This window comes from Chelonoidis abingdonii, chromosome 7 (genome assembly GCF_003597395.2).
Source record: "Chelonoidis abingdonii isolate Lonesome George chromosome 7, CheloAbing_2.0, whole genome shotgun sequence".
Taxonomy (NCBI): Eukaryota; Metazoa; Chordata; order Testudines; family Testudinidae; genus Chelonoidis; species Chelonoidis abingdonii.
This window is the reverse complement of record NC_133775.1, coordinates 1,557,532-1,583,114: the sequence shown is the minus strand read 5'-3', so window position 1 is coordinate 1,583,114 and position 25,583 is coordinate 1,557,532. Positions and strand designations below refer to the sequence as shown.

Sequence of the window (25,583 nt, the reverse complement as noted above, 5' to 3'; positions counted from 1 at the left end):
ATTAACAGAGAGTTGTTGTCTCCTTCCGGAGGAGAATAGAAAACCCCACAGATACGAACTCAGTGAAACCAACAGTAAAAAGCAACTAAGAGTCCTGTGGCACCTTATAGACTAACAGAAGTATTGGAGCATGAGCTTTCATGGGTGAATACCCACTTTGTCAGACGTATTCACCCACGAAAGCTCATGCTCCAATACTTTTGTTAGTCTATAAGCTGTCACAGGATCTTTGTTGTTTTTTTACAGATCCAGACTAACATGACTCCCCCTCTGATACTTGAAGCCTAACAGTGAATCTCAGATGTTTCTTACCAGTCTGAAGCGCTGCAGGGGGATTTTGCCAACATCCACTGGACTGCGCTCTGCAATATTCACAAATTTTGCCTCCAGTACAGCTACAGCACACATCACATGGACCCACCTGCCAGAATTGGAGAGAGAAAAAAAGTCAGTACACACTGGAGAAAGACGGTTGAGAATTTAAGCAAGTTTAGCGCTAATGAAGTGTAGCAGATTGGCAATCCCTCTGGCCCTAAGAATGAAATTCTTTGTTGATCCATACAGCAGACTGGAGCTCAAGTAGTGCAAGCCTCCCTCACATTAGTCCTGATAATGGAGACGTCTAGGAGCAAAAGTGGACTTCATCCCATTCAGTTCTTGGCCTTTCCACTGAGGTGAACAAGGGAGTGATTGAATGAGACTTGTGCTGGTGGTATTTGTGCTGCAGGCACACGTGCCCTACAAACTTGTTTGACTCAGGCCACGGACCTGTCAGATAACTATCTACAGTCACTACTGACCTGGTTTTGAAAGAGTGACCTAGAGGTCAAAGGCCACTCCCATAGTCTTCAGGCCAAGTTCCCATAATTTACCCCTTAGCACTGCACATTAAGATTCAGATACTAAATACCAATGTATTTTGCATCCAAGAACTTTAGACATACTAGCCAAATTAATCTGCGTCCTTTTCCATTAAACAGTCACATATGCTGTAGCTGCCCCAAGTCAGCCTTGAACCAGAACATGCTGCATTGTAGGAGGGCCCCATCTCCCAAAACCAGCGAAATGCCATTTGAGAAAAGTCAAAGGAACCTCTGTGGCTGTCCTGTGATGCAGATGCCTGCAGCTAAGCCCCAGGCTGAAGACACTAGCAATGTAAATTTAGACAGTCTATTGGCAGAGATGAGGTATGTGGAGCCTTTGGTTGCTGTATGGGGCATGATTTCTCTGTAACCTGGTATTCAGAGTTCCCGGCCCTTCAGATGGCTCTGGGAACCAAAGACAATTTTACTTATCAAGAGACTAAGCAGTTAATAGCTATCACCACCTAGGGATGGGGAATTCCCTGGGAAGTCAGTGACTGGCGGTCAGTCTCTATGATACTGCACCACTCACCCAAGTCCTGGTGCAATAGGCACCATGTGCTCACATCCTGAACTATGTTATATATGTTTACAACCCTCTGCATCAATCCTGTCAATCCATCTGGAAGATGCTCTTGGTCACTACATCATCCCTGCAGCACACTCGCACTAAGCAATGCACTTTTAACAACCTCACAAGTGCTCATGTGCTACACTGCTCCACAGAAAAAATTGGAATACTCACTTGTCAGCATTGGCTCTCTGCAGCGCACCTCCTCGTAATGAACACAAACAGCAGTCCTGCCACAAGGAAGACAATGAGGACCCATGTTATTTGTCAGTGAAGACGTAAGCTTGCGCCAGAGAGCCTCACTGTGACAACACATTCAGAGAAATAGCTCTTTGTTGCCAATTAGCCCCACTGGTACAATCACTTTGCAGAGGACAGCCTAATTAAGAGCTATCAACAGCCTCCTGCTTTTCAGAAATGGACCCATCTCACAGTTCTCTAGATACTCATAGAGGTGGAGTAAACTAAGGACAGCTGTTCTGAAGCTGGGTGGCAAAAAACCCTGAGAGCCAATGCTGTGAGCTCATACCAGAGAAACAAAATCCTATCCCAACCAGGCATAGCTGAAGCTGGGAACAAACCCCTCTGGTGGATGCAACTCAAGGGGCTCGCCCCTGGAAGAGATACAGTGGTCTCTTCTGTTGGTCCAGAGCCCATGACACTTTCTGAAAGAATCCCTCTACTCTGGGCCACCTTCCTCCTCAATGAGTTAGATTTCAGTATCCCCTGCCACTGCAACAGCCACAGCTAAGCAACAAGTTAGCTGCATTTTGTATAGCAGAAGGTGTTTCATACAAGGAGAGATCAGAGATAAACAGACCACCACTTTCCTGCAGAACTTCCCTTCTCCATTTCTGATCACCACAACAGCCTGAATCACTGCACGGGTTCTTTAAGCCAGCAGAAATTAAATCAAAAGACCAAATGGCAGAGAATTACACTCTGGAGGTGTTTTCTAAATTACAGCCTTATCACAAAAGGGGAGCAGACACCGCACAATGGAAGGTTTCAGGAAGAGCTCTGCAACTAGCTTTCATCTGACCTTGCCCCCTCGTCCTCCCATGGACTCCACACAGCTTGGATACCTGAGCAATAGGATCCTCCCGAATCCTTAAAGAGAAAGTCATGTGAGGCTTGTACAAGCAATTTTCTTACCTCTTCTAAAGCATTGTCTGTACACCTGGAGCACATCCAGTCTTCAGTGGCCTTGTCAGGGGACACACCATAACAACCTATAATGGAAACAAGCTGCTTAGGGAAAACAGCACTGGACTAATCTTACAGATCTCACCTTGGATGTCAAAGAGGAAATCTGAAAATTACAGCCCTTGGGCATCACGTCATAATCCCCACGTGAGGGTTCCACACACCTCAAGTTTGCCTGTATATCACCCTCGCCCCACCATTCACAAGGCCCTGTGTTGCAGCTCTCCATGATCCACTTGAGAAATGAACTCTGTTCTTTAAGTGGAATTGTTACAATGTACAAGATCAGACTGCAGGGCAAGTTAGTGCCTAGGTGTGGGGTTTGGCTGTACTCACTAGCATGAACACAGACACTGCAGTTTTTGCAGGTGATCAGGACACTGGTTCCATCTTCCTCCAGGTAAGGGGTTGAGAGACTGAGGTCAGTGCTGCAGCCAGTTGCAGTGAAACACATCTCAGGAATCAGAGGTTTGGTTCGTACCTTCCTGGTGGCAGTACCTGGAGCAACTCCAGGGCTCTGACCATGAGTTCCACATTCTGCCTATGAAAGTGAGGTGGGGAATATAGGTATATTTTACCGGGAATATTGAAAACCTCAATTTCCCTCTCACATTGTTATTCTTACCACCAGCTTCTTCAGACAAATACAACTGCTACACAACAGCAAGCTTTATGTCCAACGTAATTCAGAACATGATCCCATCTTTAAAGAGAAGCACAAGCCATAAGAACATAAGAACAGTCACACTGGGTCAGACCAAAGGTCCATCTAGCCCAGTATCCTGTCTACAGACAGTGGCCAGTGCCAGGTGCCCCAGAGGGAAAGAACTGAACAGGGAATCATCCAGTGATCCATCCCCTGTTGTCTAGTCCCAGCTTCTGGAAAACAGAGGCTAGGGACACTCAGAACATGGTGTCAGATCCCTGACCATCCTGGCTAGTGTCTTGGCCTTCACAATATCCCTGGGAAAGAGTTCCACAGGTCGTCTGTACCTTGTGTGCAGAAGTACTTCCTTATTTGTTTTAAACCTGCTGCCTGTTGTATTCAAGATGTGAGCGTATCGTGGATTTATATAGTGGCATTATGATTTTTTCTGTCTTCTTATCTACCTTTTCCCTAATAGTTCCAAACATAGAATCATAGAACATTAGGGTTGGAGGAGACCTCAGGAGGTCATCTAGTCCAATCCCCTGCTCAAAGCAGGACCAACCCCAACTAAATCCTCCCAGCCAGGGCTCTGTCAAGCCAGGCTTTAAAAACCTCTAAGGATGGAGATTTCACCATTTCCCTAGGTAACCCACTCCAGTACTTCACCACCCTCCTCGTGAAATAGTGTTTCCTAATATCCAACCTATAGCTCCCACACTGCTACTTGAGATCACTGTTCCTTGTTCTGTCATCTGCCACCACTGAGAACAGCTGAGCTCCATCCTCTTTGGAACCCTCCTTCAGGTAGTTGAGAAGAGTGAGGGGGGATGTGATAGCAGCTTTCTTCTGCAGACTAAATAACCTCAGTTCCCTCAGCCTTTCCTTGTAAGGCATGTGTCTCAGCTCCCTGATCATTTTCATTGCCCTCTGCTGGACTCCCTCTCATTCTGTTAACTTTTTTGACTGCCGCCGCATATAGCGGGTGTGTTCAGAGAACTATCCACAATGACTCCAAGATCTTTCTTGATTTTTAGACACCACCATTTTGTATGCATACTTGGGATTATGTTTTCCAATGTGCATTACTTTGCATTTATCAACACTGAATTTCATCTGCCATTTTGTTGCCCAGTCACCCAGTTTTGTGAGATCCCTTTGTAGCTCTTCGCAGTCTGCCTGGGACTTCACTATCTTGAGTAGTTTTGTATCATCTGCAAATTTTGCCACCTCACTCTTGACTCCTTTTTCCAGGTCATTTAGGAATATGCTGAATAGGACTGGCTCCAGAACAGACCCCTGGGGGACACCATTACTTACCTCTCTCCGTTCTGAAAACTCACCATATATTCCTACCCTTTGTTTCCTTTTAACCAGTTACCGAACCATGAGAGGACCTTCCCTCTTATTCCATGACTGCTTACTTTACTTGAGAGTCTTGGGTTAGTGACTTTGTCAAAGGCTTTCTGAAAGTCTAAGTACACTATATCCACTGGATCACTCTTGATCAGACGTTTGTTGTCCCCCTTAAAGAATTCTAATAGATTGGTGAGGCATGGTTTCCCTTTACAAAAACCATGTTGACTCTTCCCCCACCAAATTGTGTTCATCCACCATTATTCTCTTCTTTACTAGAGTTTCAACCTATTTGCTTGGTACTGAAGTTAGGCTTATCGGCCTGTAATTAATGAGATCACCCTAGAGCCTTTTTTTAAAAATTGGTCTCAGCTCGGATTTCATGTTTCTGAAAAAAACCTAGCCACATTTGTGTGAAGAAATAAAACTCACTAAACCCTCCACTAGTGTTGCATACTCTCTCAGTGCCCCACAGAATTCTCAGCCAGAGCAGCTTCAAATCCAGAGGTATTCCCACTCTCTCTAGAGTAAGCCTGAAGATGTTTGAAACACATCGTTCTGTAACAAGCAGCAAGAGATATATTTGTCTGTATGTGCCTCCTGGAATCACAAGGCCTCTCCCTTTCCCCAGAAGGGTCTCTGTGGCACAGCTTTACAATGCCTAGACTTTTACAGAGGCAGAGTCACAGAAGACGGCAGTGCTACTATATGTACTACTGTTCATTTAGTTATATCCTCTGATCTCCAAGGCTATGTCTACACTGGCAATTGAATGACAAACTTTTCTTTCAGAGGTTACCTCCCCCCTCCCCCGAAAGACAAAAGTTTTGCCGCAACAAATGCCAGTGTGAACAGCATGTTGTTGGTAGAAGCATTCTACTGCTGACAATGCAAATGCTGCCTGTTGGTGAGCAGAAGTCTTTTGTCGGCAGGGGAGCTGACAAACAGCGGATACACAGCCACATTGCTAAAAGCTGTGTAATGTCGACACAGCCTAAGATTCTAAAGAATATACAAACTTTTTTAAACATCCTCATAGCTGTTTCATACTCTAGGACCTTGTCTACCCTTGCAACAGTGTGTAGGGTACACGGAGTGATATGCTACAGTGAAAAGTAGGCTGTGTCCACACAGCAGCGTGTAGCTACACAGCAGTGAAAGGCTCTGGCAGGGGAGGAAGCAGGGAAAGTCTGCCGGAACCCTTCCCTTCTACCTCTCCCTACCCAAGCCTTTCACACTGTTGGAGCTTTTCACGGAGGCTGGGAAAGGTTCTGGCAGCGAGACACCACACTGCTAAAAAGAACAGCATAGACATGGGAGGCACTGCTTGGGCATATACAGAGCTGCGCAGGATATATACCTTAAGGTTCTAGTGTGTCTATTCTATTCACCTAAACAGTGTCTCACCATTTACACGGCTATTTATACTCATGCTAGCTAGATGTGCAGTGTCTATTCTACAATCCACCTGACCTAGCTGTGAACACGACTACTTTCTCAAACGGAAACTTGTTGTTGGGTAGACAGATCCTGGAAATGCATCTCTCCATTGAAAAAAAATCAAGAGACTTTTACAAACTCAGTGTCAAATCAGACACCAATTAAAATGCAAAGGGACAAGATGGGTGAGGTAATCTTTTATTGGACCAACCTCTTCAGGCTGCAACATTACATATTAAAATTTAAGGCATTTCTAATGGACTGCGACTCCAATTTCTGGAGGACTAGGTAACTGAAGTCAAGCATTGATAACTCAGGCTCAGTCCTCTGGAAAAACTTTGCTGCCTGGTGTAAAAGACACCCAACTATTTTTGCCCAAGTATCTGCTTATGCCATTTACAAATCAAGACGAGACCACAATAACCAGAGTTATCTGCACAAATGGGTGATTGTATGTGTTGTAGGAGTTAACAAAATCCCCAGGCATTTTGTTGTCTACGGTATCAAAATGCGTGCAAGAGCCAAAGACAAACAGTTTCCTTGCACCTGACCTGGGGCAACCAACTTCTCTGAGGTAGAACTTAGAGACTGTTCATTCTTTCCTTTACATTTTAGCCCTCTGAATGCAGTGCTCTATATGCTTGTCACATAGACTCAGAGACTTTAAGGGCAGAAGGAACCATTATGAACATCTACTCTGACCTCCTGCACAACACAGGCCATACAATCTCACCCATCCACTTCTATAACAAACCCCTAACCTATGTCTGAGTTACTGAAGTCCTCAAATTGTGGTCTGAAGACCTCAAGCTGCAGAGAATCTTCTAGCAAGTGACCCATGTCCCATGCTGCAGAGGAAGGCGAAAAACCTCCAGGGCCTCTGCTAATCTGCCCTGGAGGAAAATTTCTTCCTGACCCCAAATATGGCGATCAGTTAAACTGAGCATGTGGGCAAGACTCACCAGCCAGCACCCAGGAAAGAATTCTCTGTAGTAACTTAGATCCCATCCCATCCAACATCCCATCCCAGACCACTGGGCATACTTACCTGCTGATAATTTGGCAATTGATCTTTGATTGATCTTTGATCAATTGCCAAAATTAGGCTATCCCATCATACCATGCCCTCCATAAACTTACCAAGCTTAGTCTTGAAGCCAGACATGTCTTTTGCCCCCACTACTCCTCTTGGCAAGCTGTTCCAGAACTTCACTCCTCTAACGGTTAGAAACCTTCATCTAATTTCAAGTCTAAACTTCCTAGTGTTCAGTTTATATCCATTTGTTCTTGTGTCCACACTGGTACTAAGCTTAAATAATTCCTCTCCCTCCCTGATATTAATCTCTCTGATATATTTATAAAGAGCATCATATCCCCCCTTCAACCTTCTTTTGGTTAGGCTAAACAAGCCAAACTCTTTGAGTTTCCCTTCATAAGACAGTTTTTGTTCCTTCAGATCATCCTAGTAGCCCATCCTGAACCTGGTTCCGAGTTTGAATTCATCCTTCTAACATGGGAGCCAGTAACTCTGCACAGTATTCAGATGAGGTCTCACCAGTGCCTTGTATAATGGTACTAACACCTCCTTATCTTTGCTGGAAATACCTCGCCTGATGCATCCTAAAACCGCATTAGCTTTTTTAATGGCCATATCACATTGGTGGCTCATAGTCATCCTGTGATCCTGTCACAAAACAATGATCATCCTAGGATGCATAACCTCAGTAAAGACCTGCCAATTTTCCTTTCCAATACAGAAGCAAACATATTAGTTTCAAGATCCAACACAATCATGGTGGTCCCAAAAACCATTATAGATTTAGCCCAGCAGTCCTCCTTCACCCTAAATGCCTGAGAGAAGAGAGCTTCTACTTTTGCATGTACTTAGTCATCAGGTTCTATCCAGTTCTCTCCCTTTATTTTAAATATGGGACTGTTCTTTCCCCATCCCTGCCATCAGAAAGCAGGATTAAGTTGAATCTCTAAAATTTAGTTTTCAAGAAAGAATTAATCTGAAAGCGAGGTGCTATGCACATAACTTTGATAGGAATTCAACAAGTTTGAGCTCAGCCAGAGCTAAGGAGAGAAGTTTCAAAATGTATGCAGCTGTGAAACAACCAAGGAAGTCTGATGCAACCTGAGGTGGTAAATGGGACAGCAGTACTATTTACCGGATCACACAGGCCTGCAGTCTTATTTAGCAACAGACAGAAACAACATTATTCTAAAATAAATTCACAACCTACTAGTTTACAAAATCCTGAGGAATGTGGCAGCTGCCTTCTTCCTCACCTTCTGCCATACAAAGAACAGCTTTGGGAGAAGTCCAGGGTGCTTACCTGGTATGTTTGGAAGAGCATGCATACAGCACAGTGAGGGGGCTGCTGAGCCATGATCTGATTATATTCTTTTTCTGCCTCAAAATTCTGAGGGCGATTCTGCCACAGCTGGCTAAGTGGTTTGGCCCAAGCCTCTGTCTCCTCAGCCTCTTCTTCAGGAGTCAGTTGCTCTGACATCTCTGCAACAAGAAATGGTTTCATTACTGTTAGCGATATGTCCTGCTGCTGCCACTGTGTTGCAAGGAGAGCTTAAGATAACCACCAAGATGAAGAATGGTAAGGAGAGGGGCTCCAATTTCTGACAGCGGGAAGTATGCATGTGCCAGGAATGGTGAGAAATTGTTTATTTCCTTCTGAAAACATGAGGAATTTAGCAGAAACATGAGCTGAGTACACCAGAAAGAGTCATACAGATGAGAAGTATAGGCATGCATAATCCTGCTCCTGCTTACAATGGGGTGACCAGCCCACACAAGCTCTGGGCAGGGGCTAAAAGGGGCCAATTAACCTTATATGCTGCATCTGGAGGGTAACCAAGGACTGGTTGGAATGGCAAATGAAACTCATATAGGGAAGAAACTGGGGCAGGATTATGAGCCAGGAAGTGAGAGCAGGAAGGGACTGCAGGGAAGAGGTCTGCAGTCACTCCCTGGAGGGAAAGGGAGTTAGCTAGGGCTGAAAAGGAGATCCAGGGGGATAGTAAACCTGGGTTCCTGCCCTAGGGTGGGGAGTCAAACAAGAGGCAGAGAATGGAGAAGTAGCCATAGAGAGCAGAGGAATCTCTAGTGGCAAACCAGAGATTGGCAAGAAGATAGAGGTGGGGTAGGAAGAAGCCCAGGGAACAGCAGCAAGGAGTGGGACTGCACAAACCTGTGCTGCTGGTTATAGGGTCCCTGGGCTGGAACCCAGTGTAGAGGGAGGGCCTGGGCTCCCCTACCAGCCACTTGAAAGTGGCACAGGACCTGCAGACTTGGAAAGGAAGACTTTCTGCAACATCTCTGGACAGTTTGTCTAGCAGGACTCTTATCCTAGAAGGCGGGGCGGACTATATACTGACTTACTGGAGGGCCAAGTCACAAACAGGGAGCACATTGAGCGTGCTCAGAGACAGGGAGCTCACAGCACAAGCAACCGATGAAGTGAAAGCTAATTCCCAGACCCAATCACAAGGAGGAGAACCTGTAATGAGGTGAACCTCTTCACATGGCTCCTTGGAGCCTACAATTTAATCAGATCCAAAGCATATACAGGCTAAATGATCAGTCAATATCCGTATTTTAAAAAAATATGGATATTTAGTGGATTATTGGAAAGCTCTAAGGAAGCATCTGTGGAATACAGAAATGAAGTTCAGATATGTTTAGAGTTTGACTGGTACGCACAGTTGTGACTTTCTGTAGCTGGAAAAAAAATATTCAGATTCCAAAGAAAGTAGTGGGAATGAGTAAACACCCGGGTGTGAAACAATTCCACTGCTGAGGTCATGCACTTGAGAATGAAGCAGGAGTTCCAAGTAGAACTAAGAACCTCTCCTAAGCTGGAGAGAAGACACATGCCTAGATGCCTCCCATATCTCTTCAGTTATCTCATGGAAAGTACCATATTGTCCTCATACATCTTGAGCCCCCTTTCTACCTTCTCATCTAAGGTTTCCCCAGATAGCTGAATCCTACCCGACTAAAGTATGTAGAACTTACCATCATCACTGATGCAGTCTTTAACCACAAGAGGATGATGACGAGGAAGTTTGCTCAAGGGCTGGCGACGACCCTTTGACTTTTTACTCTCTTTCACTGATCGCATGTACTCCTTCGCCACCTGGACAAGGCAAACAGCAACTCAGCAATTATCATGTTACAGCCAGTCAGCTCCATTTTGGCCCAAAACAATTTTAAAAAGAGGGTATTTTTACAAGACATTAAAACAAAGAAATATTTCCATAATGTATATTAAACTTTGGATTTATGCTTGCAAAAGTATCTGAAACCCAAGTATTTTAGCATTGTTACTGCTATAGGACAGCCAGACAGCAAAAGTGACTGTTTTCATTATTCAAGCAGAGTGAAATGCACATAGTTAACCAGTCACCAATTAATGGTGAAAAGTAAGTTAGATCTGTTGTGTTACACAAGTCCTAATTCAGCCCATTATACAAGTTTGTTTATATAAGGCAAGCTAAAGCTGAAGAGACACTAGCAAACTGGATTGTTTAAGTTAAAAACGGTGATAAGGGGTCTTCAACGTTCCCAGTAAAATCCTGGGTTGACATGAAGACATGTTGAAAGATTCTAGAAATGGGAGAAAACATTCACGGTTGAGGTAACCTAAGTGTGTTTTGACGAGTTAAAGTTCTTCTGGATATCACTTATCTGGGGGGGATAAGCGCATGACTGAAAAAGTCAGCAGGATGCTTGGACTGGAAGGAATGAGCTTTGCTATTAGAACTGGTGCTGCCCAGCACTGTCTCCTGGGAGCCCATGAGCCAATGCAACATTGTTGACTACTGCCATATTGATCCTAAAAGATGTCCTGATTAGATCAAACCAGAGAGAAGTAACCAGATGATCTCACTACACCACTTCTGGCTTTGCCAAAAATCATGAACATCTCAGGTATAACTCCAAGGCTCCTACTGTCATCCACCTTCTTCCATCACCCTTCTTCCCCACCTTACTGCACCTTTTTTCCCCTCCTGGCAAGAAACTGGCTTAGCTTGCTCAGACCACTCCAATTTCTGCAACATTACTGTGAGCCTGGGATCAGAAAAGGAGCTAAAAGCAATGCCTTAAACAACCTGACACAGGTGAAAGTTTGCCAGATCTCCATGTGGTTGATAAGCCCACATGCTAAGTCTGTAATTTCTCTGTGGCTAGGATGCAAACAGAAGATTTCTCTCCCCTTTCCAAAGATTCATGGATTATAAAGCCAGAAGATCCATTGTAATCATCTAGTTTGACCTCCTGTATAACACACAGTAGGATTTTCCGGAATTAATTCCTGTTTGAACTATAGAATCTGTTTTAGAAAAACACAGAATCTTGATTTAAAGATGCCCAGTAAAGGAGGATCCACCACAACTCTTCAAAAATGGTCCCAATTGTTAATTACCCCACCTGTTAAAAATGTGAGCCTTACTTCTGTCTGAATTTGGCTAGCTTCAACTTCCAGTCATTGGATCTTCTTGTAACTTTTCTCTGTTAGGCTGAAGAGCCCTCTATTATCAAAGTTCTGTTCCCCAAGTAGGTACTTATATACTGATCAAATCATACCTTAACCTTCTCGACTAAACTGAAGAGACCGAGCTCCTGGACTCTCTCATTATAAAGCATATTTCCAATCCTTTAATTATTCTCACGGCTCTTCTGTGAACCCTCTGATTTATCATCATCCTTGAATTGTAGTCACACCAGAGCCAAACACAGATGTAATACAACAGGGGTTCTCAGACTTATGTACTGGTGACTCCTTTCACATAGCAAGCCTCTCCCCTTATACATTACAAACACTTTTTAATATATTTAACACCATTATAAATGCTGCAGGCAAAGCAGGGTTTGGGTTGGAGGTTGACAGTTCATGATCCCCCATGTAATAGCCTTGCGATCCCCTGAGGGGTCCCGACCCCCAGTTTGAGAATCCCTGTAATATAACTTCCTATTCAAGATTCCACTTTATACATCCAAGGGTTAAATTAGTCCTTCAGGCCACAGCATCATATAGGGAACATATGTTCAACCAACTATCCACCATGACCCAAGTTCTTTTCAGAGTCCCTGCTTCCCAGAATAGGAGTCCGCCACCTTTTATTGGCTATAGTGAATCATGTATTGTTTGCCTGCACCCAGCTCAAGAGAAATCCAGATAGCTCTGTATCAGTGCCCTGTCCTATTGTTTATCACTCTCCCAATCTTTGGGTCATTAAAAATAAAGTTTCGCATATGAATGCTTATTTTCTTCCAGACCACTGATAAAAGTATTAAATAGCATAGGGCCAAGAACTGATCCCTGCAGAACCTGACTAGAAACACAACTGCTTAATGATTCCTCATTTACAATTACATTTTGAGACCTATCAGTTAACAAGTTCTCAATCTATTTAATTTGTCTCATGTTGACTTTGCACTTTTCTAGTTTTATTCAAACTGTCATGTGGTACCAAATCAAATGCCTTACAGAAGCCTATGTATATTAATTACATCCACGCTATTATGTTTATCAACTAAACATACTCTCCTCAAAAAAAAAATTGTTTGACAATCTATTTTCCATAAACCCCAGTTAACTGGCATTACTCTCCTTTAATTCTTTATTATTCAAGTCCTGTATCAGTAGTTGCATTCTTCTGATCAGGATCAATGTCAGGCTGATAGGCCTATAATTATTACGGTCATCCTATTTACCTAGTTTTCCTTCAGTCCTCCAGAACTTCCCAAGTATTCCAAGGGTTACTGAACAATCAACATTAATGGTCCAAAGAGCTCCTTGGCCAGCTCTTTTAATAAACTCAGAAGCAAGTTATCTGGACCTGCTGATTTAAAGAGGTCTACCTTTGGTAGCTGCTGTTTAACATCCTCCTGAGTTACTACTGGAATGAGAAGTATTTCATTGTGATGTACGCACACATCTGAATCCCCCGCTCCACTCCCAAATACAGAACAGAAATATTTAAATGAACACTTCAGCACTATTGACAATTCTACAACTTTCATCTAGTAATGGACCAATACCATTTATACAAGCAGCAAAGAGACCTGTGGCACCTTATAGACTAACAGACATATTGGAGCATGAGCTTTCGTGGGTGAATACCCACTTCGTCGGATGCATGTTCCTGATTTGGTCAATAACTTTTTAGTTTTGTAAATCTAGCCCTTTAAAGACACCAAGCATGTGTATTGAATTTTATATTTTTGGGGTTTACATAGACTGATCAAGACATGCTCACTTGATCAATCTGTGATATTTTGTTTTAAAGGATAAGTGAGCCGGTTTCAGCACCACCAAGTCAAAGCTACCTGAACTAAAAATCTCCCCCCTAAAATACAACTGGTAAAACCATTTAGAAAGACTAAAGAAAGGGTTTCTTACTATAAAAGACCATGCAACAAAAGGGAAGTGGAACAAGAGAAGCTGTACTGCTTTCATTTTAATTTCAATTTTTTACAGAACATAAGGACGGCCATACTGGGTCAGATCAAAGGTCCCTCTAGCCCAGTCTCCTGTCTTCCGACAGTGGCCAATGCCAGGTGCCCCAGAAGAAATGAACAGAACAGGGACTCATCACATGATCCATCCCCTGTTGCCCATTCCCAGCTTTTGGCAAACAGATGCTAAGGACACCATCTCTGCCCATCCTGGCTAACAGCCACTGATGGACCTATCCTCCAGGAATTTGTCTAGTTCTTTTTTGAACCCTGTTGGAGTCTTGGCCTTCACAACATCCTCTGGAAAAAGAGTTTCACAGACTGTGTGTTATGTGAAGAAATACTTCCTTTTGTTTGTTTTAAATCTGCTGTCTATTAATTTCATTTGGTGACCTCTAGTTCTTGTGTTATGAGAAGGAGTAAACAACACTTCCTTATTTCCTTTCTCCACACCTGTCATGATTTTGTATACCGCAATTATATTACCCCCTTAGTTTCTTTTCCAAGCTCAAAAGTCTCAGTCTTATTAATCTCTCTTCATATGGAAGCTGTTTTATACCCCTAATTATTATGTCACCCTTTTCTGAACCGTTTCCGATTCCAATATATTTTTTTTGAGATGGGGCGACCACATCTACAAGCAGTATTTAAGATATTAAGTATTTAAGATATTTAAGATATTAAGATATTTTTTAAGATTTAAGATATGGGTATTTAAGATATAGAGAGGCAATATGCTATTTGTTGTCTTATCTCTCTCTTTCTTAATGATTCCCAACATTCTGTTCGCTTTTTTGACTGCCGCTGCACACTGAGTGGATGTTTTCAGAGAACTATCCACAATGACGCCAAGATCTCTTTCTTGAGTGGTAACAGCTAATTTAGACCCAATCTTTTTTTTAATATATATATATATATTTTTTTTTCTTCTCTCTCTCTCTCTCATTTTTTTTTCTGTGAGTTTAGTAAAAATGTAACAAGTTTTAATGATGGCTATTTGTACTGGATATAAGACAGCAATAACGTGACATGAATAAAACAAGAGTTTAACTAACATCTTATGTGTTGTTGGTCCCAGGACCCCTTTTATCAACGTGAAATTTTTTTTGGAAATGTTCACTTTAGAGATTTGAGGTGATAAATAAATTTGGTTTTCAAAATGTGTGACTTTTTGACTTGTGTCCCTTGTAGTATTATACATCCAAAGGAAAAAGGTTTCTCCTGATCCAATTTGTGAGGTGACAGTACCGAAACACTGACGGTCTGGCTGATAATTTAAATTAAATTACAGTAGGTCCCATTGTAAAGATTAATGACAGAAATTACCAAGCAAGGAGATGTGCTGTACTGACACCAGTAGAATCAAAAGCGTGAGTGCAACAGACAGACAATTTAACAAACCCACCAAATTCACCACAGCATAATGCAGCTCTGAACTTTTCTGATTAACAGCTGCCATCCATACCTCTGCAAGCTCCTGCTCATTCACACTGGCTGTAGTGCTGGTTTTCTTCCCTGAAGCACGTGTACCGTCAGCGCCATTGGCATCTCCTTTAGCATAGCTATGGACAGTAAGAACCCCGGCTTGGGAAAGAATTTGTCTGGGCAATAGTTCAGCTGACTCAGAGTCTGAAGAAGTAGAATATGCTGGAGAGCTGGACTGAAGGCTGAAAGCTGAACTCTGCTTAGAAGCAGTGAGGGCTGAGGTGGAATTGAGTGAATGAGGAATGGAAAGATCCAGTGCAGCTGCCTCTTGCTCTTCCTCCTCTTCCTCTTCCTCCTCCTCCTCCAGTTTCACATTTTTCAGTTCTTCAAATTTGACTTCTGAAGAATCCACATAATCTGAAACAAAGATAGATTGTTGAAGAAGTCCGGGCAGCTTGGAGACTGCCTTGAATTAGATGCCAGGAAGTGATGGAGAAGACAACCACCAGACAGGAGGCTGCTGGCTGTGCAGCAGGAATGAAATGCATAATCAGGAAACAGCAGCTGATTGGTTGAAACATCCTGTTAGGTGGTTCACACACTGCTTAGCAGGCAGGATCCTACAGTAAGATATGCACATCCTTTACTGAGCGACTGACCCTTGCTCTTTTCCTCTCTGTCTAGTCACTTGTCTAATGACATAAAAGCTCACCGGCCAGGACTGTTGAAGCACCCAGTATGTTTCTAGACAGAGGGAAATGAAGAAGTGGAAAGACTAGAGAAGGCTTGAAGCTAGAAGGGCCAGCTTTCTTGCAAAAATCTCAAACACTTCAGGCTTCTTGGAAGGAAGAAGCTCCAAGGACATCTTCAATCATCCAAGAAGCCACAAGACAGTTGTCTGCACCCTTGTTCTTCCCCTCCCTCCACCCTCCTCACATTGGTCTCCTCCTACAAGTCCGGTGCCAACAAAATCATTTAAACAAGCAGTGATCTCCATATGAACCAGTGGTGGAGGCAAAAATGCCACACATCCAGGAGCAGAAGGCAATAAATTGAAAGCCTCCTAAAGAGGGACTCTGGAGAAGGAAACCCCAGGCACATGAATTTTCCAAACACTCTGTCAAACTCAAACGGCCTCTTAAATAAGAGGGAATGACCTGGATTCAGCACCAGTGCCTCTGATCTGTCAGACCTTTAAAACACAAACTTATACTATACAGTAAGATGGAACTTGAGAAGCAATTACCTGAAACTGGGAGTCCATCTTCACCCTGCTGCACAAGCTCACTAGTGGGTCTGACAGCGGGCTCTGCCACTTCCACCTTATACTGCACAGAGCTCAGCTCCTCCTTAGGAAAGGCTTCGCTCTGACTCACTTCTTGGGGCACCTCAAGGCAGACCCTATGCCTCTTGGTTCCTATGCGATGCTTGGGCAGACTGCAGAAAACAAATCCACAAGTGGTTGATCACACAGAATACTTAAGAGAAATGTCAGGTCAGTATCCTCAAGAAACGCCTGGTTTGGGTCATATGCCTGATGCCAGGACTTTTAGAAACCAGCACTGGGCAAGCCATGCACTCTCTTGGCTATTCCAAAATAGCCTTGTGTAGTACCACTCATACTTACGTTCCCTCAGCCTCACAATGTATGATCAACAGATGCCAGAGTACATCCAGAGACATCACCTCCCCTCAAGTAAAATTCAAGACCACTAGCTTAGACATCACTGTTCAACTATTCCTTAAGCAACCATGAATAGGAACTGTGTACTATCATGGCAGCTCCAGCACTGACGCTGCTGGAATTTGGCCATGGAGAATGTTTCTACAATCCCACCAGAATGCTGCTTTGCTCTGGTCTCCAACATGTGCACTGCTCCCCAACTTCAGGCTTTTCACAGGAATGACCCAAGTAGGCAAACCATGGTGGACCAAGCTAGTGCTGTTGTATGGCTCCCTGTCAATCCTCCCCTGACAGAAACACATCAGCTTGGACCTAACCACTTTAGTGAAAAGCAAATCCTCTTCCTGAGACAGGAACCTGCCCAATCCCAGCTGCTACTGTTCCATAGGAACATAAGGCATTTCAACGAAACAGATTGCACTGGCTCGTCGTTGAACAGGGAAGCATTCACCACTATGTGACATACCTCTTCTTCTCGTCCATGTCCACATCCTCTTTACATGACTCCCCAGTTTCTATTTCCTCACTGCACTGCTTCCCATTCTTGACTTTCTGGAGAAGCTCCCCCTTGAAGAACTCTGCTGCCTCTGGTGTGGGAAGAGTATGGTCAATGGCAGTCACATCTTTCCCAGCTTTCCAGAGCTTGTAGCGATCTGGCTGGTATTTCCTCACAAAAACATCCATGGAGATCTTCACCATATCCTTCCGACATGAGCACTGCAGTTGCACAGAAGACACTAGGCCAATTACACAAGCATTTTATTTTCCAACCCAATATCACTTTGTTTTTTTGTAGCTCAACTTATCTGAAATATCTCCAAGTGGTGAGACTTTCACATCCAAAATCTCCCTTGTCAGAATTGTCCATCTATTATAACCGGGGAATCAGCGAGGACAAAGATTAAATGGCTTGTCTAAGACCACGCAAAGAAGTCAACAAAAATGAATGAACAGAAACAAGGAGAGAGAGCAGGTTGCTAGCCAAGAAGAAAAACCAGGCCAGAGTGTATCAACCTATTGGTGGAGTTATCCACTTAGTTAACAGCACCAACCCAATTTGCAGGTTGCTGGAACGTCACAGAAATTTCTGGTCTGGGCCCTCTGATCTTTACATTGCAGAGAAGCAGCTTAATCAACTTTTGTAGCTTGGATGAGAATGCAGTTGGGTCCATGGACAGGTCTTTCACTTCAAAAGTTCTTTGCTTAGTGGCTAAAAGTTGACCCCTCTTGTCCAGAATTAATTCCAGGGTTAGCAAATCTCAAGCAGTGAGTGTGTGTCCAGGGTGGGAAAGTAAGGACAGTCTGCATGGTGGTGAGAGGGAGCGATTGTTTGGACTGAACAGGCTCTAGCACTTCAAAGATTTTTTTAGTTAAATCCTCTGGCAAACAGCATTCTATTTGTGGGCTTGTCTATACACAGAAGTTGTATCACTTTAACTATCCTAGCAGAGGTAGGGCAGTACAACCAGTTATATCGATATAAAGGTGTTTATACCAGTGTAGTCTATTCCCTTAAGAAAAGCAGAATAAGTTATGCTAGTATAAGGCACCTTTATAATGATATAATGTCCCACTAGGGGTTGTGCCAATTTAATTACCTCCGTACAAAAAACACATCTCTAAGAGAAATAGCTATAGTACAAAAACTGTTTATACTAGGCTTCAGACCATGCCACAATGTGCAACCTTCCAGTACCACCTCAGCCTTACACAGCAGTTACAGGTTTAATCTATTATGCTCTAAACCCTTAACATGATCTGACCTGATATATCCAGAAGAAGAGATCGATGTTCCATTATTTGCTGCCCAGACTCTAATGGGCACCAAACCATTAGATAAGAGGCTCATTTGACTCTGCTGCCTGTAGTTATATTAGATAGAAACAATGGTTTCTTCTAGAGCATCAAAGAATCAGCTGTCAAAAAATACACCAAAGTGGGTTTTTTCATATGGAATAAAAAAGACAGTAGACCACTTACTAACACAGACTGCTTTCCATATTCAATCCACCGAAGAGTAGCAAAGTTGGTAGATTCAGCACAATTAAACCCATGATTAAAGCCAGCATGATAACCATAAGGGAATGTTATCATGAATTCTCCAGCTTCCTGTGTCACCTAAAAGAAGGGAAGTCCATGCAGACTGTTAACTGGTTCACAAAAAACAGTTCTCATTCTCCTGGGTTTGATATACAAGCTGCCTTTGCTCTCCTCTTATGCAAGGATTTTCACTGTTTCTTTACCATGCAGGAGGGACTCACTCAGCAGCAGCTGGTAAAATTGCAATGAAGACAAAATGACTTAAAATGTTTATTGCAAGTTACACCGGCCAGGCAAGCAAATAGATTCATGCCCTACTCAGGTCCCCTACTGCAGTGTAATGAACTACAGTTTAAAACTAGTCTCGATAGCACAGTATTGAATATACAACAGAAAACTGTTGGCAAAACACAGGTCCTCAGCAATTCATCTACATAAGCAGACAAGGTCAGACACCCCAAGACCACAGAAGATACAGGTTAGTGTGCATACTTCTAGAAGTCCTAGCCACATGTGCATAAGAATTTACATTTAAAAAATTTTCTTTTGCTGATTAGCTTACAAAAAAAAAATCCCTTCTCATCTGCCCTCCTCAGAAATCCCCACCCTGCCACCCAGCAGACATTCTGGGAACCTTTGACTGAATTTGCTGTACTTAAAAGTATCCCAGGCCTTTTCCCTTCACCTTATCAAATGGGATGCCATATTTCTTCAATATCAATGGAGAGATGAGGGTCATCTTGTGACGGAGAAAAGCTTCACAACTCTGGGCACTTCCTGGAAAGAAGCCTGTTTAAAGAAAGGTATGGAGAGATGTTGAACGCTCTGCTGCTGCAATCGAGAAAGAGTACGTTAGTTAATCAGTACTCTAGTAGGAAAGTTACTGCTCACACAAAGTATGTTGTCTCTGGCCTAGAATAGGTGTATTCCATTCTGGACTATACTATGTAAGGAAGACATGGTCAGAAATCAGATTGGTGACCTAAGCAGATATAGTTGCAGGCCTTAAAGAGGCCTTCTGTACAATATAGGAGAGGGGTGCAGTTACCTTTCCCAAGTCAACAGAAAACTTTATCAAGAGAGAAAAGACAGTCTGCATATTCTTTTCTTGCCTTTTAAGCAAATTCAAGTGTCAGCAACGGATGGGTAACTTCCTATCTTGGAAAGTTAAGTAAGTTTTTAATACATGGCAACCAAGTAGTTTATGTTCAAAATGCAGCCTTTTAAAGAAGTTCAACAAAAACAATATGAACAGACTAGGTGTTGAAATGTTAGTAAGAATCAGTGAAGACAGCTCATGGGAATTTAATAATAATCTTGTATTATTAAAACCCATAAGCAATGGCATGCTCTGAAGATGTCCATGCAGTGTGCAGAGGCGGTCAAAAAAAGCAAACAGGATGTTAGGAATCATTAAAAAAGGGATAGAGAATAAGACTGAGAATATATTATTGCCCTTATATAAATCCATGGTACGCCCACATCTCGAATACCGTGTACAAATGTGGTCTCCTCACCTCAAAAAAGATATACTGCCACTAGAAAAAGTTCAGAAAAGGGCAACTAAAATGATTAGGGGTTTGGAGAGGGTCCCATATGAGGAAAGATTAAAGAGGCTAGGACTCTTCAGCTTGGAAAAGAGGAGACTAAGGGAGGATATGATAGAGGAAGGTTTTCAGAGAAAAAAAAAAAAAAGGGCAAACTTAAAAAAAAAATGAATTTGGGGGTTTTTTTTTGAGGAGAAGGGTTGTCCCCATATATGGGCAAGAAGAAAGAGATTTGTAAAGGGAGGGGCTAAGGGACCTTCCCTTCCCCCCAGCCTTGGGAAAAAAAAGAGGAAGCAACCTAAGGGAGGGATTATGAAAATTTAAAGGGGAGGTTTTATAAATAAAAAAAACCATTTTTTGAAGTTTTGAATTTTTTTGTTTGGAAGAAAACAAGTGGGGGGGGATCAAGGTAAAAAGTTTTTTTTTTTTTTAACTTTAATAAAGTTTTTTAACTTAAAATTTCCCATTTAGTAAAAAAAAGACAAGAAACTAGGGGGTTTTCAACCCAAAGTAAAATTTAAAAAATTAAATAGACAAGGGCAAGGTTTAAAAACCTCATATATATAAAAAAAGGAAAAAAAGTTTCCTTTTTTCCTTTTCAGCAGGTTTAAAACAAATAAAAGGAAGTTCTTCTTCATGCAGCGCACAGTCAACTTGTGGAACTCCTTACCTGAGGAGGTTGTGAAGGTTAGGACTGTAACAGCATTTAAAAGAGAACTGGATAAATTCATGGAGGTTAAGTCCATAAATGACTATTAGCCAGGATGGGTAAGGAATGGTGTCCCTAGCCTTTGTTTGTCAGAGGGTGGAGATGGATGACAGGAGAGAGATCACTTGATCATTGCCTGTTAGGTTCACTCCCTCTGGGGCACCTGGCATTGGCCACTGTCGGTAGACAGATTCTGAGCTAGAGGGACCTTTGGTCTGACCCAGTATGGCCATTCTTATGTTCATGGTTGTGCATCATGCAGAATGCAAGATTAATCAGTCTAATTCCATAGTCCAAGCTAAATTAAGGGCAAAAACTTGAACATGAACAGTGGAGTGAGTACAGTTTTTATAGCCTTAGTTTTAATTTATAAAACATTTTTGTCTAGAGTGTTCCTCTTATAGAAAGAAACACACAGAAACAACCCCATATCATTAAGTGACAAGTTATGAAAACAATTCTATCACCACATACAGAACTATGGTCCACACTCACATGAATACGGTAAGCATTTACAGTCAGGCACTGACCCGAAGCCTATCGTAATTATCCCCCCACCCCATGTAAGAGGCAGAGTGTAGGATCAGGACTGAGAAGAACTGAATGATTACCTTTGGCAAGTCGCTCCAGTCGCTTCCCATGCTCTGGAGGGATGGAATACCTGCAGTCACAAGAGCAAACCAGTAAAAAAGGGGACAAGAAAGAGTTTGGTTCTTTAAAAAAAAAAAAAAAATCTACTTACAACTTCAAATATAGAACAGTCAGCAAGATGTAGATTGCCTACTTATCCCACCAACCTTTATTAGCTCACTCAATTTTCTCTTTTCTCTAAGGACGGACAAGAGAATTACTGGCGAAACGATTGGTTAGGCCAGTGACGTATTGATTTGACGGTGTTACATACAAGAAAAATCCATCTATTTCTGTCTCTTCAACAGCCTGGAAACTCAAACAGCTGCTTTCCAACATGAACAAGTTGGGAAATGTACCTGATAGTTCAAATTAGCATTTGAGCCTCCTGTTAGTTGCAGACAGATTGCTGGAAGAGAACATTGTTTGAGACACAGGTAACACAAGGGAGCCCATGGGTCTCCCAGAGGACCCCGCTACATAGTTTATTTTCCCCCACTGGAAAAGCCAGTTTCTCACCTGGATTCACACTAAAACAGAGAAAAACAGCAATGTTTAATTTCACCTCTGCTATAGATGCCCTTCCTGGCAGATATCCGTCACTGAAAAGTATCCAGCTCCAATGCTGTGTCTGCACTACAGAAAATGCCATGCTTGACAAGGGTACCAAACTGCGACCCTAAGGACTCCATTCTTTCTACGGCATTCCTAACCATGCACTCTAAGCACTCCTATCAAAGAGTGCTCCCCTACTCTCCTGTAGCCCTGTGCTGGAAATGCACAGTTCCTCCAGTGTGAGAGGGCTCCCCATTGGAAACCTCCAAATACAGAAGAAAAGGATTTAGGTCAGGATGACCCACCACCCTTTTAAGTTACAACAAGAGGAATTTAAAATCCCCCTCACTGTTGAGGATTACAACAGGCTGAGCAGTTTAACTGTCTGTCCACCAGGCTCCACTTTAATTCTTCTCACTACACATTTGCTTAGTTTGATAAAAATTGTAGTAAGAGTGTTTTATCAAGCACATGTTGCTATTGCATTCTACGTAAAATAACCCAATAACTGATCATCACTTCCTCTAAAATATCAAATCTCGTTTGCTTAGGCAAAAGTCTGGGGAGAAGTCTCTGAAGTACTTGAAATCATGGCATGTTTGTGCAGCAAAAGGCATAACAAAGAGGGAGAAGTTGGACTACATTAGCAAACATAGTACTAATGTGGAAGGGATTAAGAAGATAAAGCGCTCACACAAGCTTTGCACTTTAAGGATATGCATATTCCTTGCATGTACTCTACACTTCGTTTTTCCCCGCCAAAACAATTTCTAACCCTTCTTGCTGCAGTAATTAATTGCCCCCAACTGAAACAACAGCACTAAGCAGCGAGAATTTCCACCATTCATTGGTCTCCTAACAGTCAACTGCAATCAAGTTCTAACGTGCAACATAACTAACTCCTTTCATCGATGACCTTAAAAATACCTAGGTGAGAGGCTTTTCTGGTAGGTCTAGTATAATTTAGCTCAACAGTTCTCATCCTTCTGTTCCCACACTACTGGTGCTACATGTCTCTATATACTAGGCGCACCAAGATACAAAGCAAGAGGGACAGAGTCTCACATGCATGCCCAGCCCTGACCCCCGATCCAGGTGTGGGCTGGGTAGGCTCCTCCTGGCAGGATCCAAGTGTGAAGGGGTTTAGTGTGGGGTGAGAGAATTCTGTTGGGCCAGTCTGGATGCACAGAGGCTCAGTGAGTGGCCTGGGGAATCTGGATGCAGAGGGGCTCATGGGTGTGTGCAGGGGAATGGGACTCTGCAGAGATGTCCAGGTGAAGGTGGTTGGGACTTGCCACGGCAAGTCTAGGTGGTGGGGGAGTGGTGCTTGGTGGGATAGGAATCCGGGTGCAGCTGGGTTGGAGAGTTCAAGTGCAGGGGGCTTAGCAGGGGTCTGGATGCGAGGGAGGGGTGGGGTTCTGCGGGGAGTCTGGGTGCAGGGCGGCTCCAGACGCAAGGGGTGAAGCTCAGTGAGGGAGATCTGGGGATGCACAGGGGCTGGGCAGATGCGGGAGCAGTTCCCTGTACAATGACCCCTCCCATGGCCAAGGAGTGATACTGGCAGGAAGCGGGAGAGTACAAAGCTTCCTGCAGCTGGGAGAGGTTTCTGGGGGTGGGGGTGTCTCAGCCCTGGCCACTCCTTGCAGAGGAAGAGGAAGTCCCAGCCTCCTCTTTCCCCACCCAAGCCAGGATTAGAGCTGAGCCTGGCACAGGATACGAGCCACCGGCCAGGGTGTCCCCAGCCCTGCTTTCTCCACCAGCTGCTGCAGGAGCATGAAATGATGCACCTGCACTGCTGGGGAGGGGCACATGACCTCTCTTGCAGCTTCCCTTGACTTCCCCATCAGAAGTAATTTTTCTGCAGGGAAGCAAAGAAATCTGTGGGGGACATGAATTATGCGCATGCGCAGTGGTATAGAATTCCCAGGGCGTAAAGGAGCAGTAGCCTGAGGAGACGGAGGAAAAACCCCACAATATTCCTAGTAATCTCTATCCCTCGTTTGTCCATCTGTCCCTCCTCGTTTATCGAGGAACTCCAAGATTTACTAGAAAGAGAATACCATAAACTATTGGAGACTGCTCCAAGAAACCTTACCATGACTTGGGTTCTCCAAAGTGTAAGTAATTAATACTATAGAGGTCCATGTCCTCAGTATGCCAGGCAAAGGAGGTTTTCCACATGCCGAAGTAGAGATAAGGGGTATTGACTCCCTCAATGGTTATGCCACTTTCGTTCTCCACTACGTCCAGGATTGTGTTCAACCTGCCAATATTCCACTCACGTACATGCTGCAAAACATGAAGCTCATATTAAGCAAGAATCAACAAGGAAAGCAACATGTTAGCAAGACATCAGTTATATAAACACGCGCCCCTACATCACTCTGTACTTTGAGACAGAGAGATTTGTTTTTCAATTTTGCTGAGCAATTCGAAGTCTTCACCTCCCAGTGACTCCCCCTCCTCCCTTTTTAAATACAAGTCTCATTTTCCATTAGCCTATGTTTCAGTTCTACTAATCACACCCCTCATTAACATCTCAGCATAAAGGGCCAGAAATCAGAGGGACATGCATGACGTGAGTCAAATCCCCCAGACGCTGGAGCAGGGATGGGCAAACTTTTTGGCCTGAGGGCCACATCTGGATGGGGAAATCGCATGCAGGGCCATGAACATCTGGCTGGGGCAGGGGATTGGGGTGTGGTGTGCAGGAAGGGGCTCAGGGCAAGCAGTTGGGGCAGAGGAGGGGTGCAGGGCTTACAAGGGGGCTCAAGGCAGAAGGTTGGGGTGCAGGAGTGTGCAGAATACGACAGGGTGCTATGGGCAGGGGGTTGGGGTGCAGGACGGGTACAGGGTGTGGCAGGGGGCTCAGGGCAGTGGATTGGACTGTGGGGTGCTGGAGGGGTTCAGGCTCTGGCCTGGCACCGCTTACCTGGAGCAGCTCCAGGGTGGCAGCAGCGCACATTGGGGCTCAGGCAGGCTTCCCATTCCCAGCCAGTGGGAGCTTTGGGGGAGGTAGCTGCAGGTGAAGGCAGCGCTCTGAGCCCTCTGCTTCCCCATCTCCCAGGGGCTGCAGGGACATCATGCTGGTCACTTCTGGGAGCAGCGCGGGACCACAGGGGTGGCAATCCCCCAGGGTGGATCCAAAGCCCTGAAAGGATGCATCTGGCCCACAGGCCACAGTTTGCCCACCCCTGCACTACAGACAAACACTTCAGGGTGAGCCACAAAGGATATGTCTACACTACGGGATTATTCCGATTTTACATAAACCAGTTTTGTAAAACAGATTGTATAAAGTCGAGTGCATGCAGCCACACTAAGCACATTAATTCGGCAGTGTGCGTCCATGTACCGAGGCTAGCATCGATTTCCGGAGCGTTGCACTGTGGGTAGCTATCCCATAGTTCCCGCAGTCTCCCCCGCCC

The 25,583-nt window shown here is 43.8% G+C and overlaps 1 protein-coding gene across 2 annotated transcripts in view; it reads right to left on the bottom strand.

The window, feature by feature from the left end:
• KDM4A (lysine demethylase 4A) overlaps positions 1–25,583 on the bottom strand; it is a 48,504-nt gene that overhangs the window by 9,982 nt on the left and 12,939 nt on the right. For both annotated transcript variants that reach the window (XM_075067551.1, XM_075067552.1), the window contains exons 4-16: positions 24,251–24,444; positions 21,582–21,631; positions 19,400–19,503; positions 18,655–18,792; positions 17,141–17,391; positions 16,237–16,427; positions 15,031–15,407; positions 10,119–10,239; positions 8,422–8,600; positions 2,977–3,181; positions 2,590–2,666; positions 1,609–1,664; positions 313–421 (exon numbers count right to left, since the gene is read on the bottom strand). In XM_075067551.1, the coding sequence (XP_074923652.1) occupies positions 313–421; positions 1,609–1,664; positions 2,590–2,666; positions 2,977–3,181; positions 8,422–8,600; positions 10,119–10,239; positions 15,031–15,407; positions 16,237–16,427; positions 17,141–17,391; positions 18,655–18,792; positions 19,400–19,503; positions 21,582–21,631; positions 24,251–24,444 (2,052 nt within the window). The remainder of the gene's footprint in view (positions 1–312; positions 422–1,608; positions 1,665–2,589; positions 2,667–2,976; positions 3,182–8,421; positions 8,601–10,118; positions 10,240–15,030; positions 15,408–16,236; positions 16,428–17,140; positions 17,392–18,654; positions 18,793–19,399; positions 19,504–21,581; positions 21,632–24,250; positions 24,445–25,583) is intronic.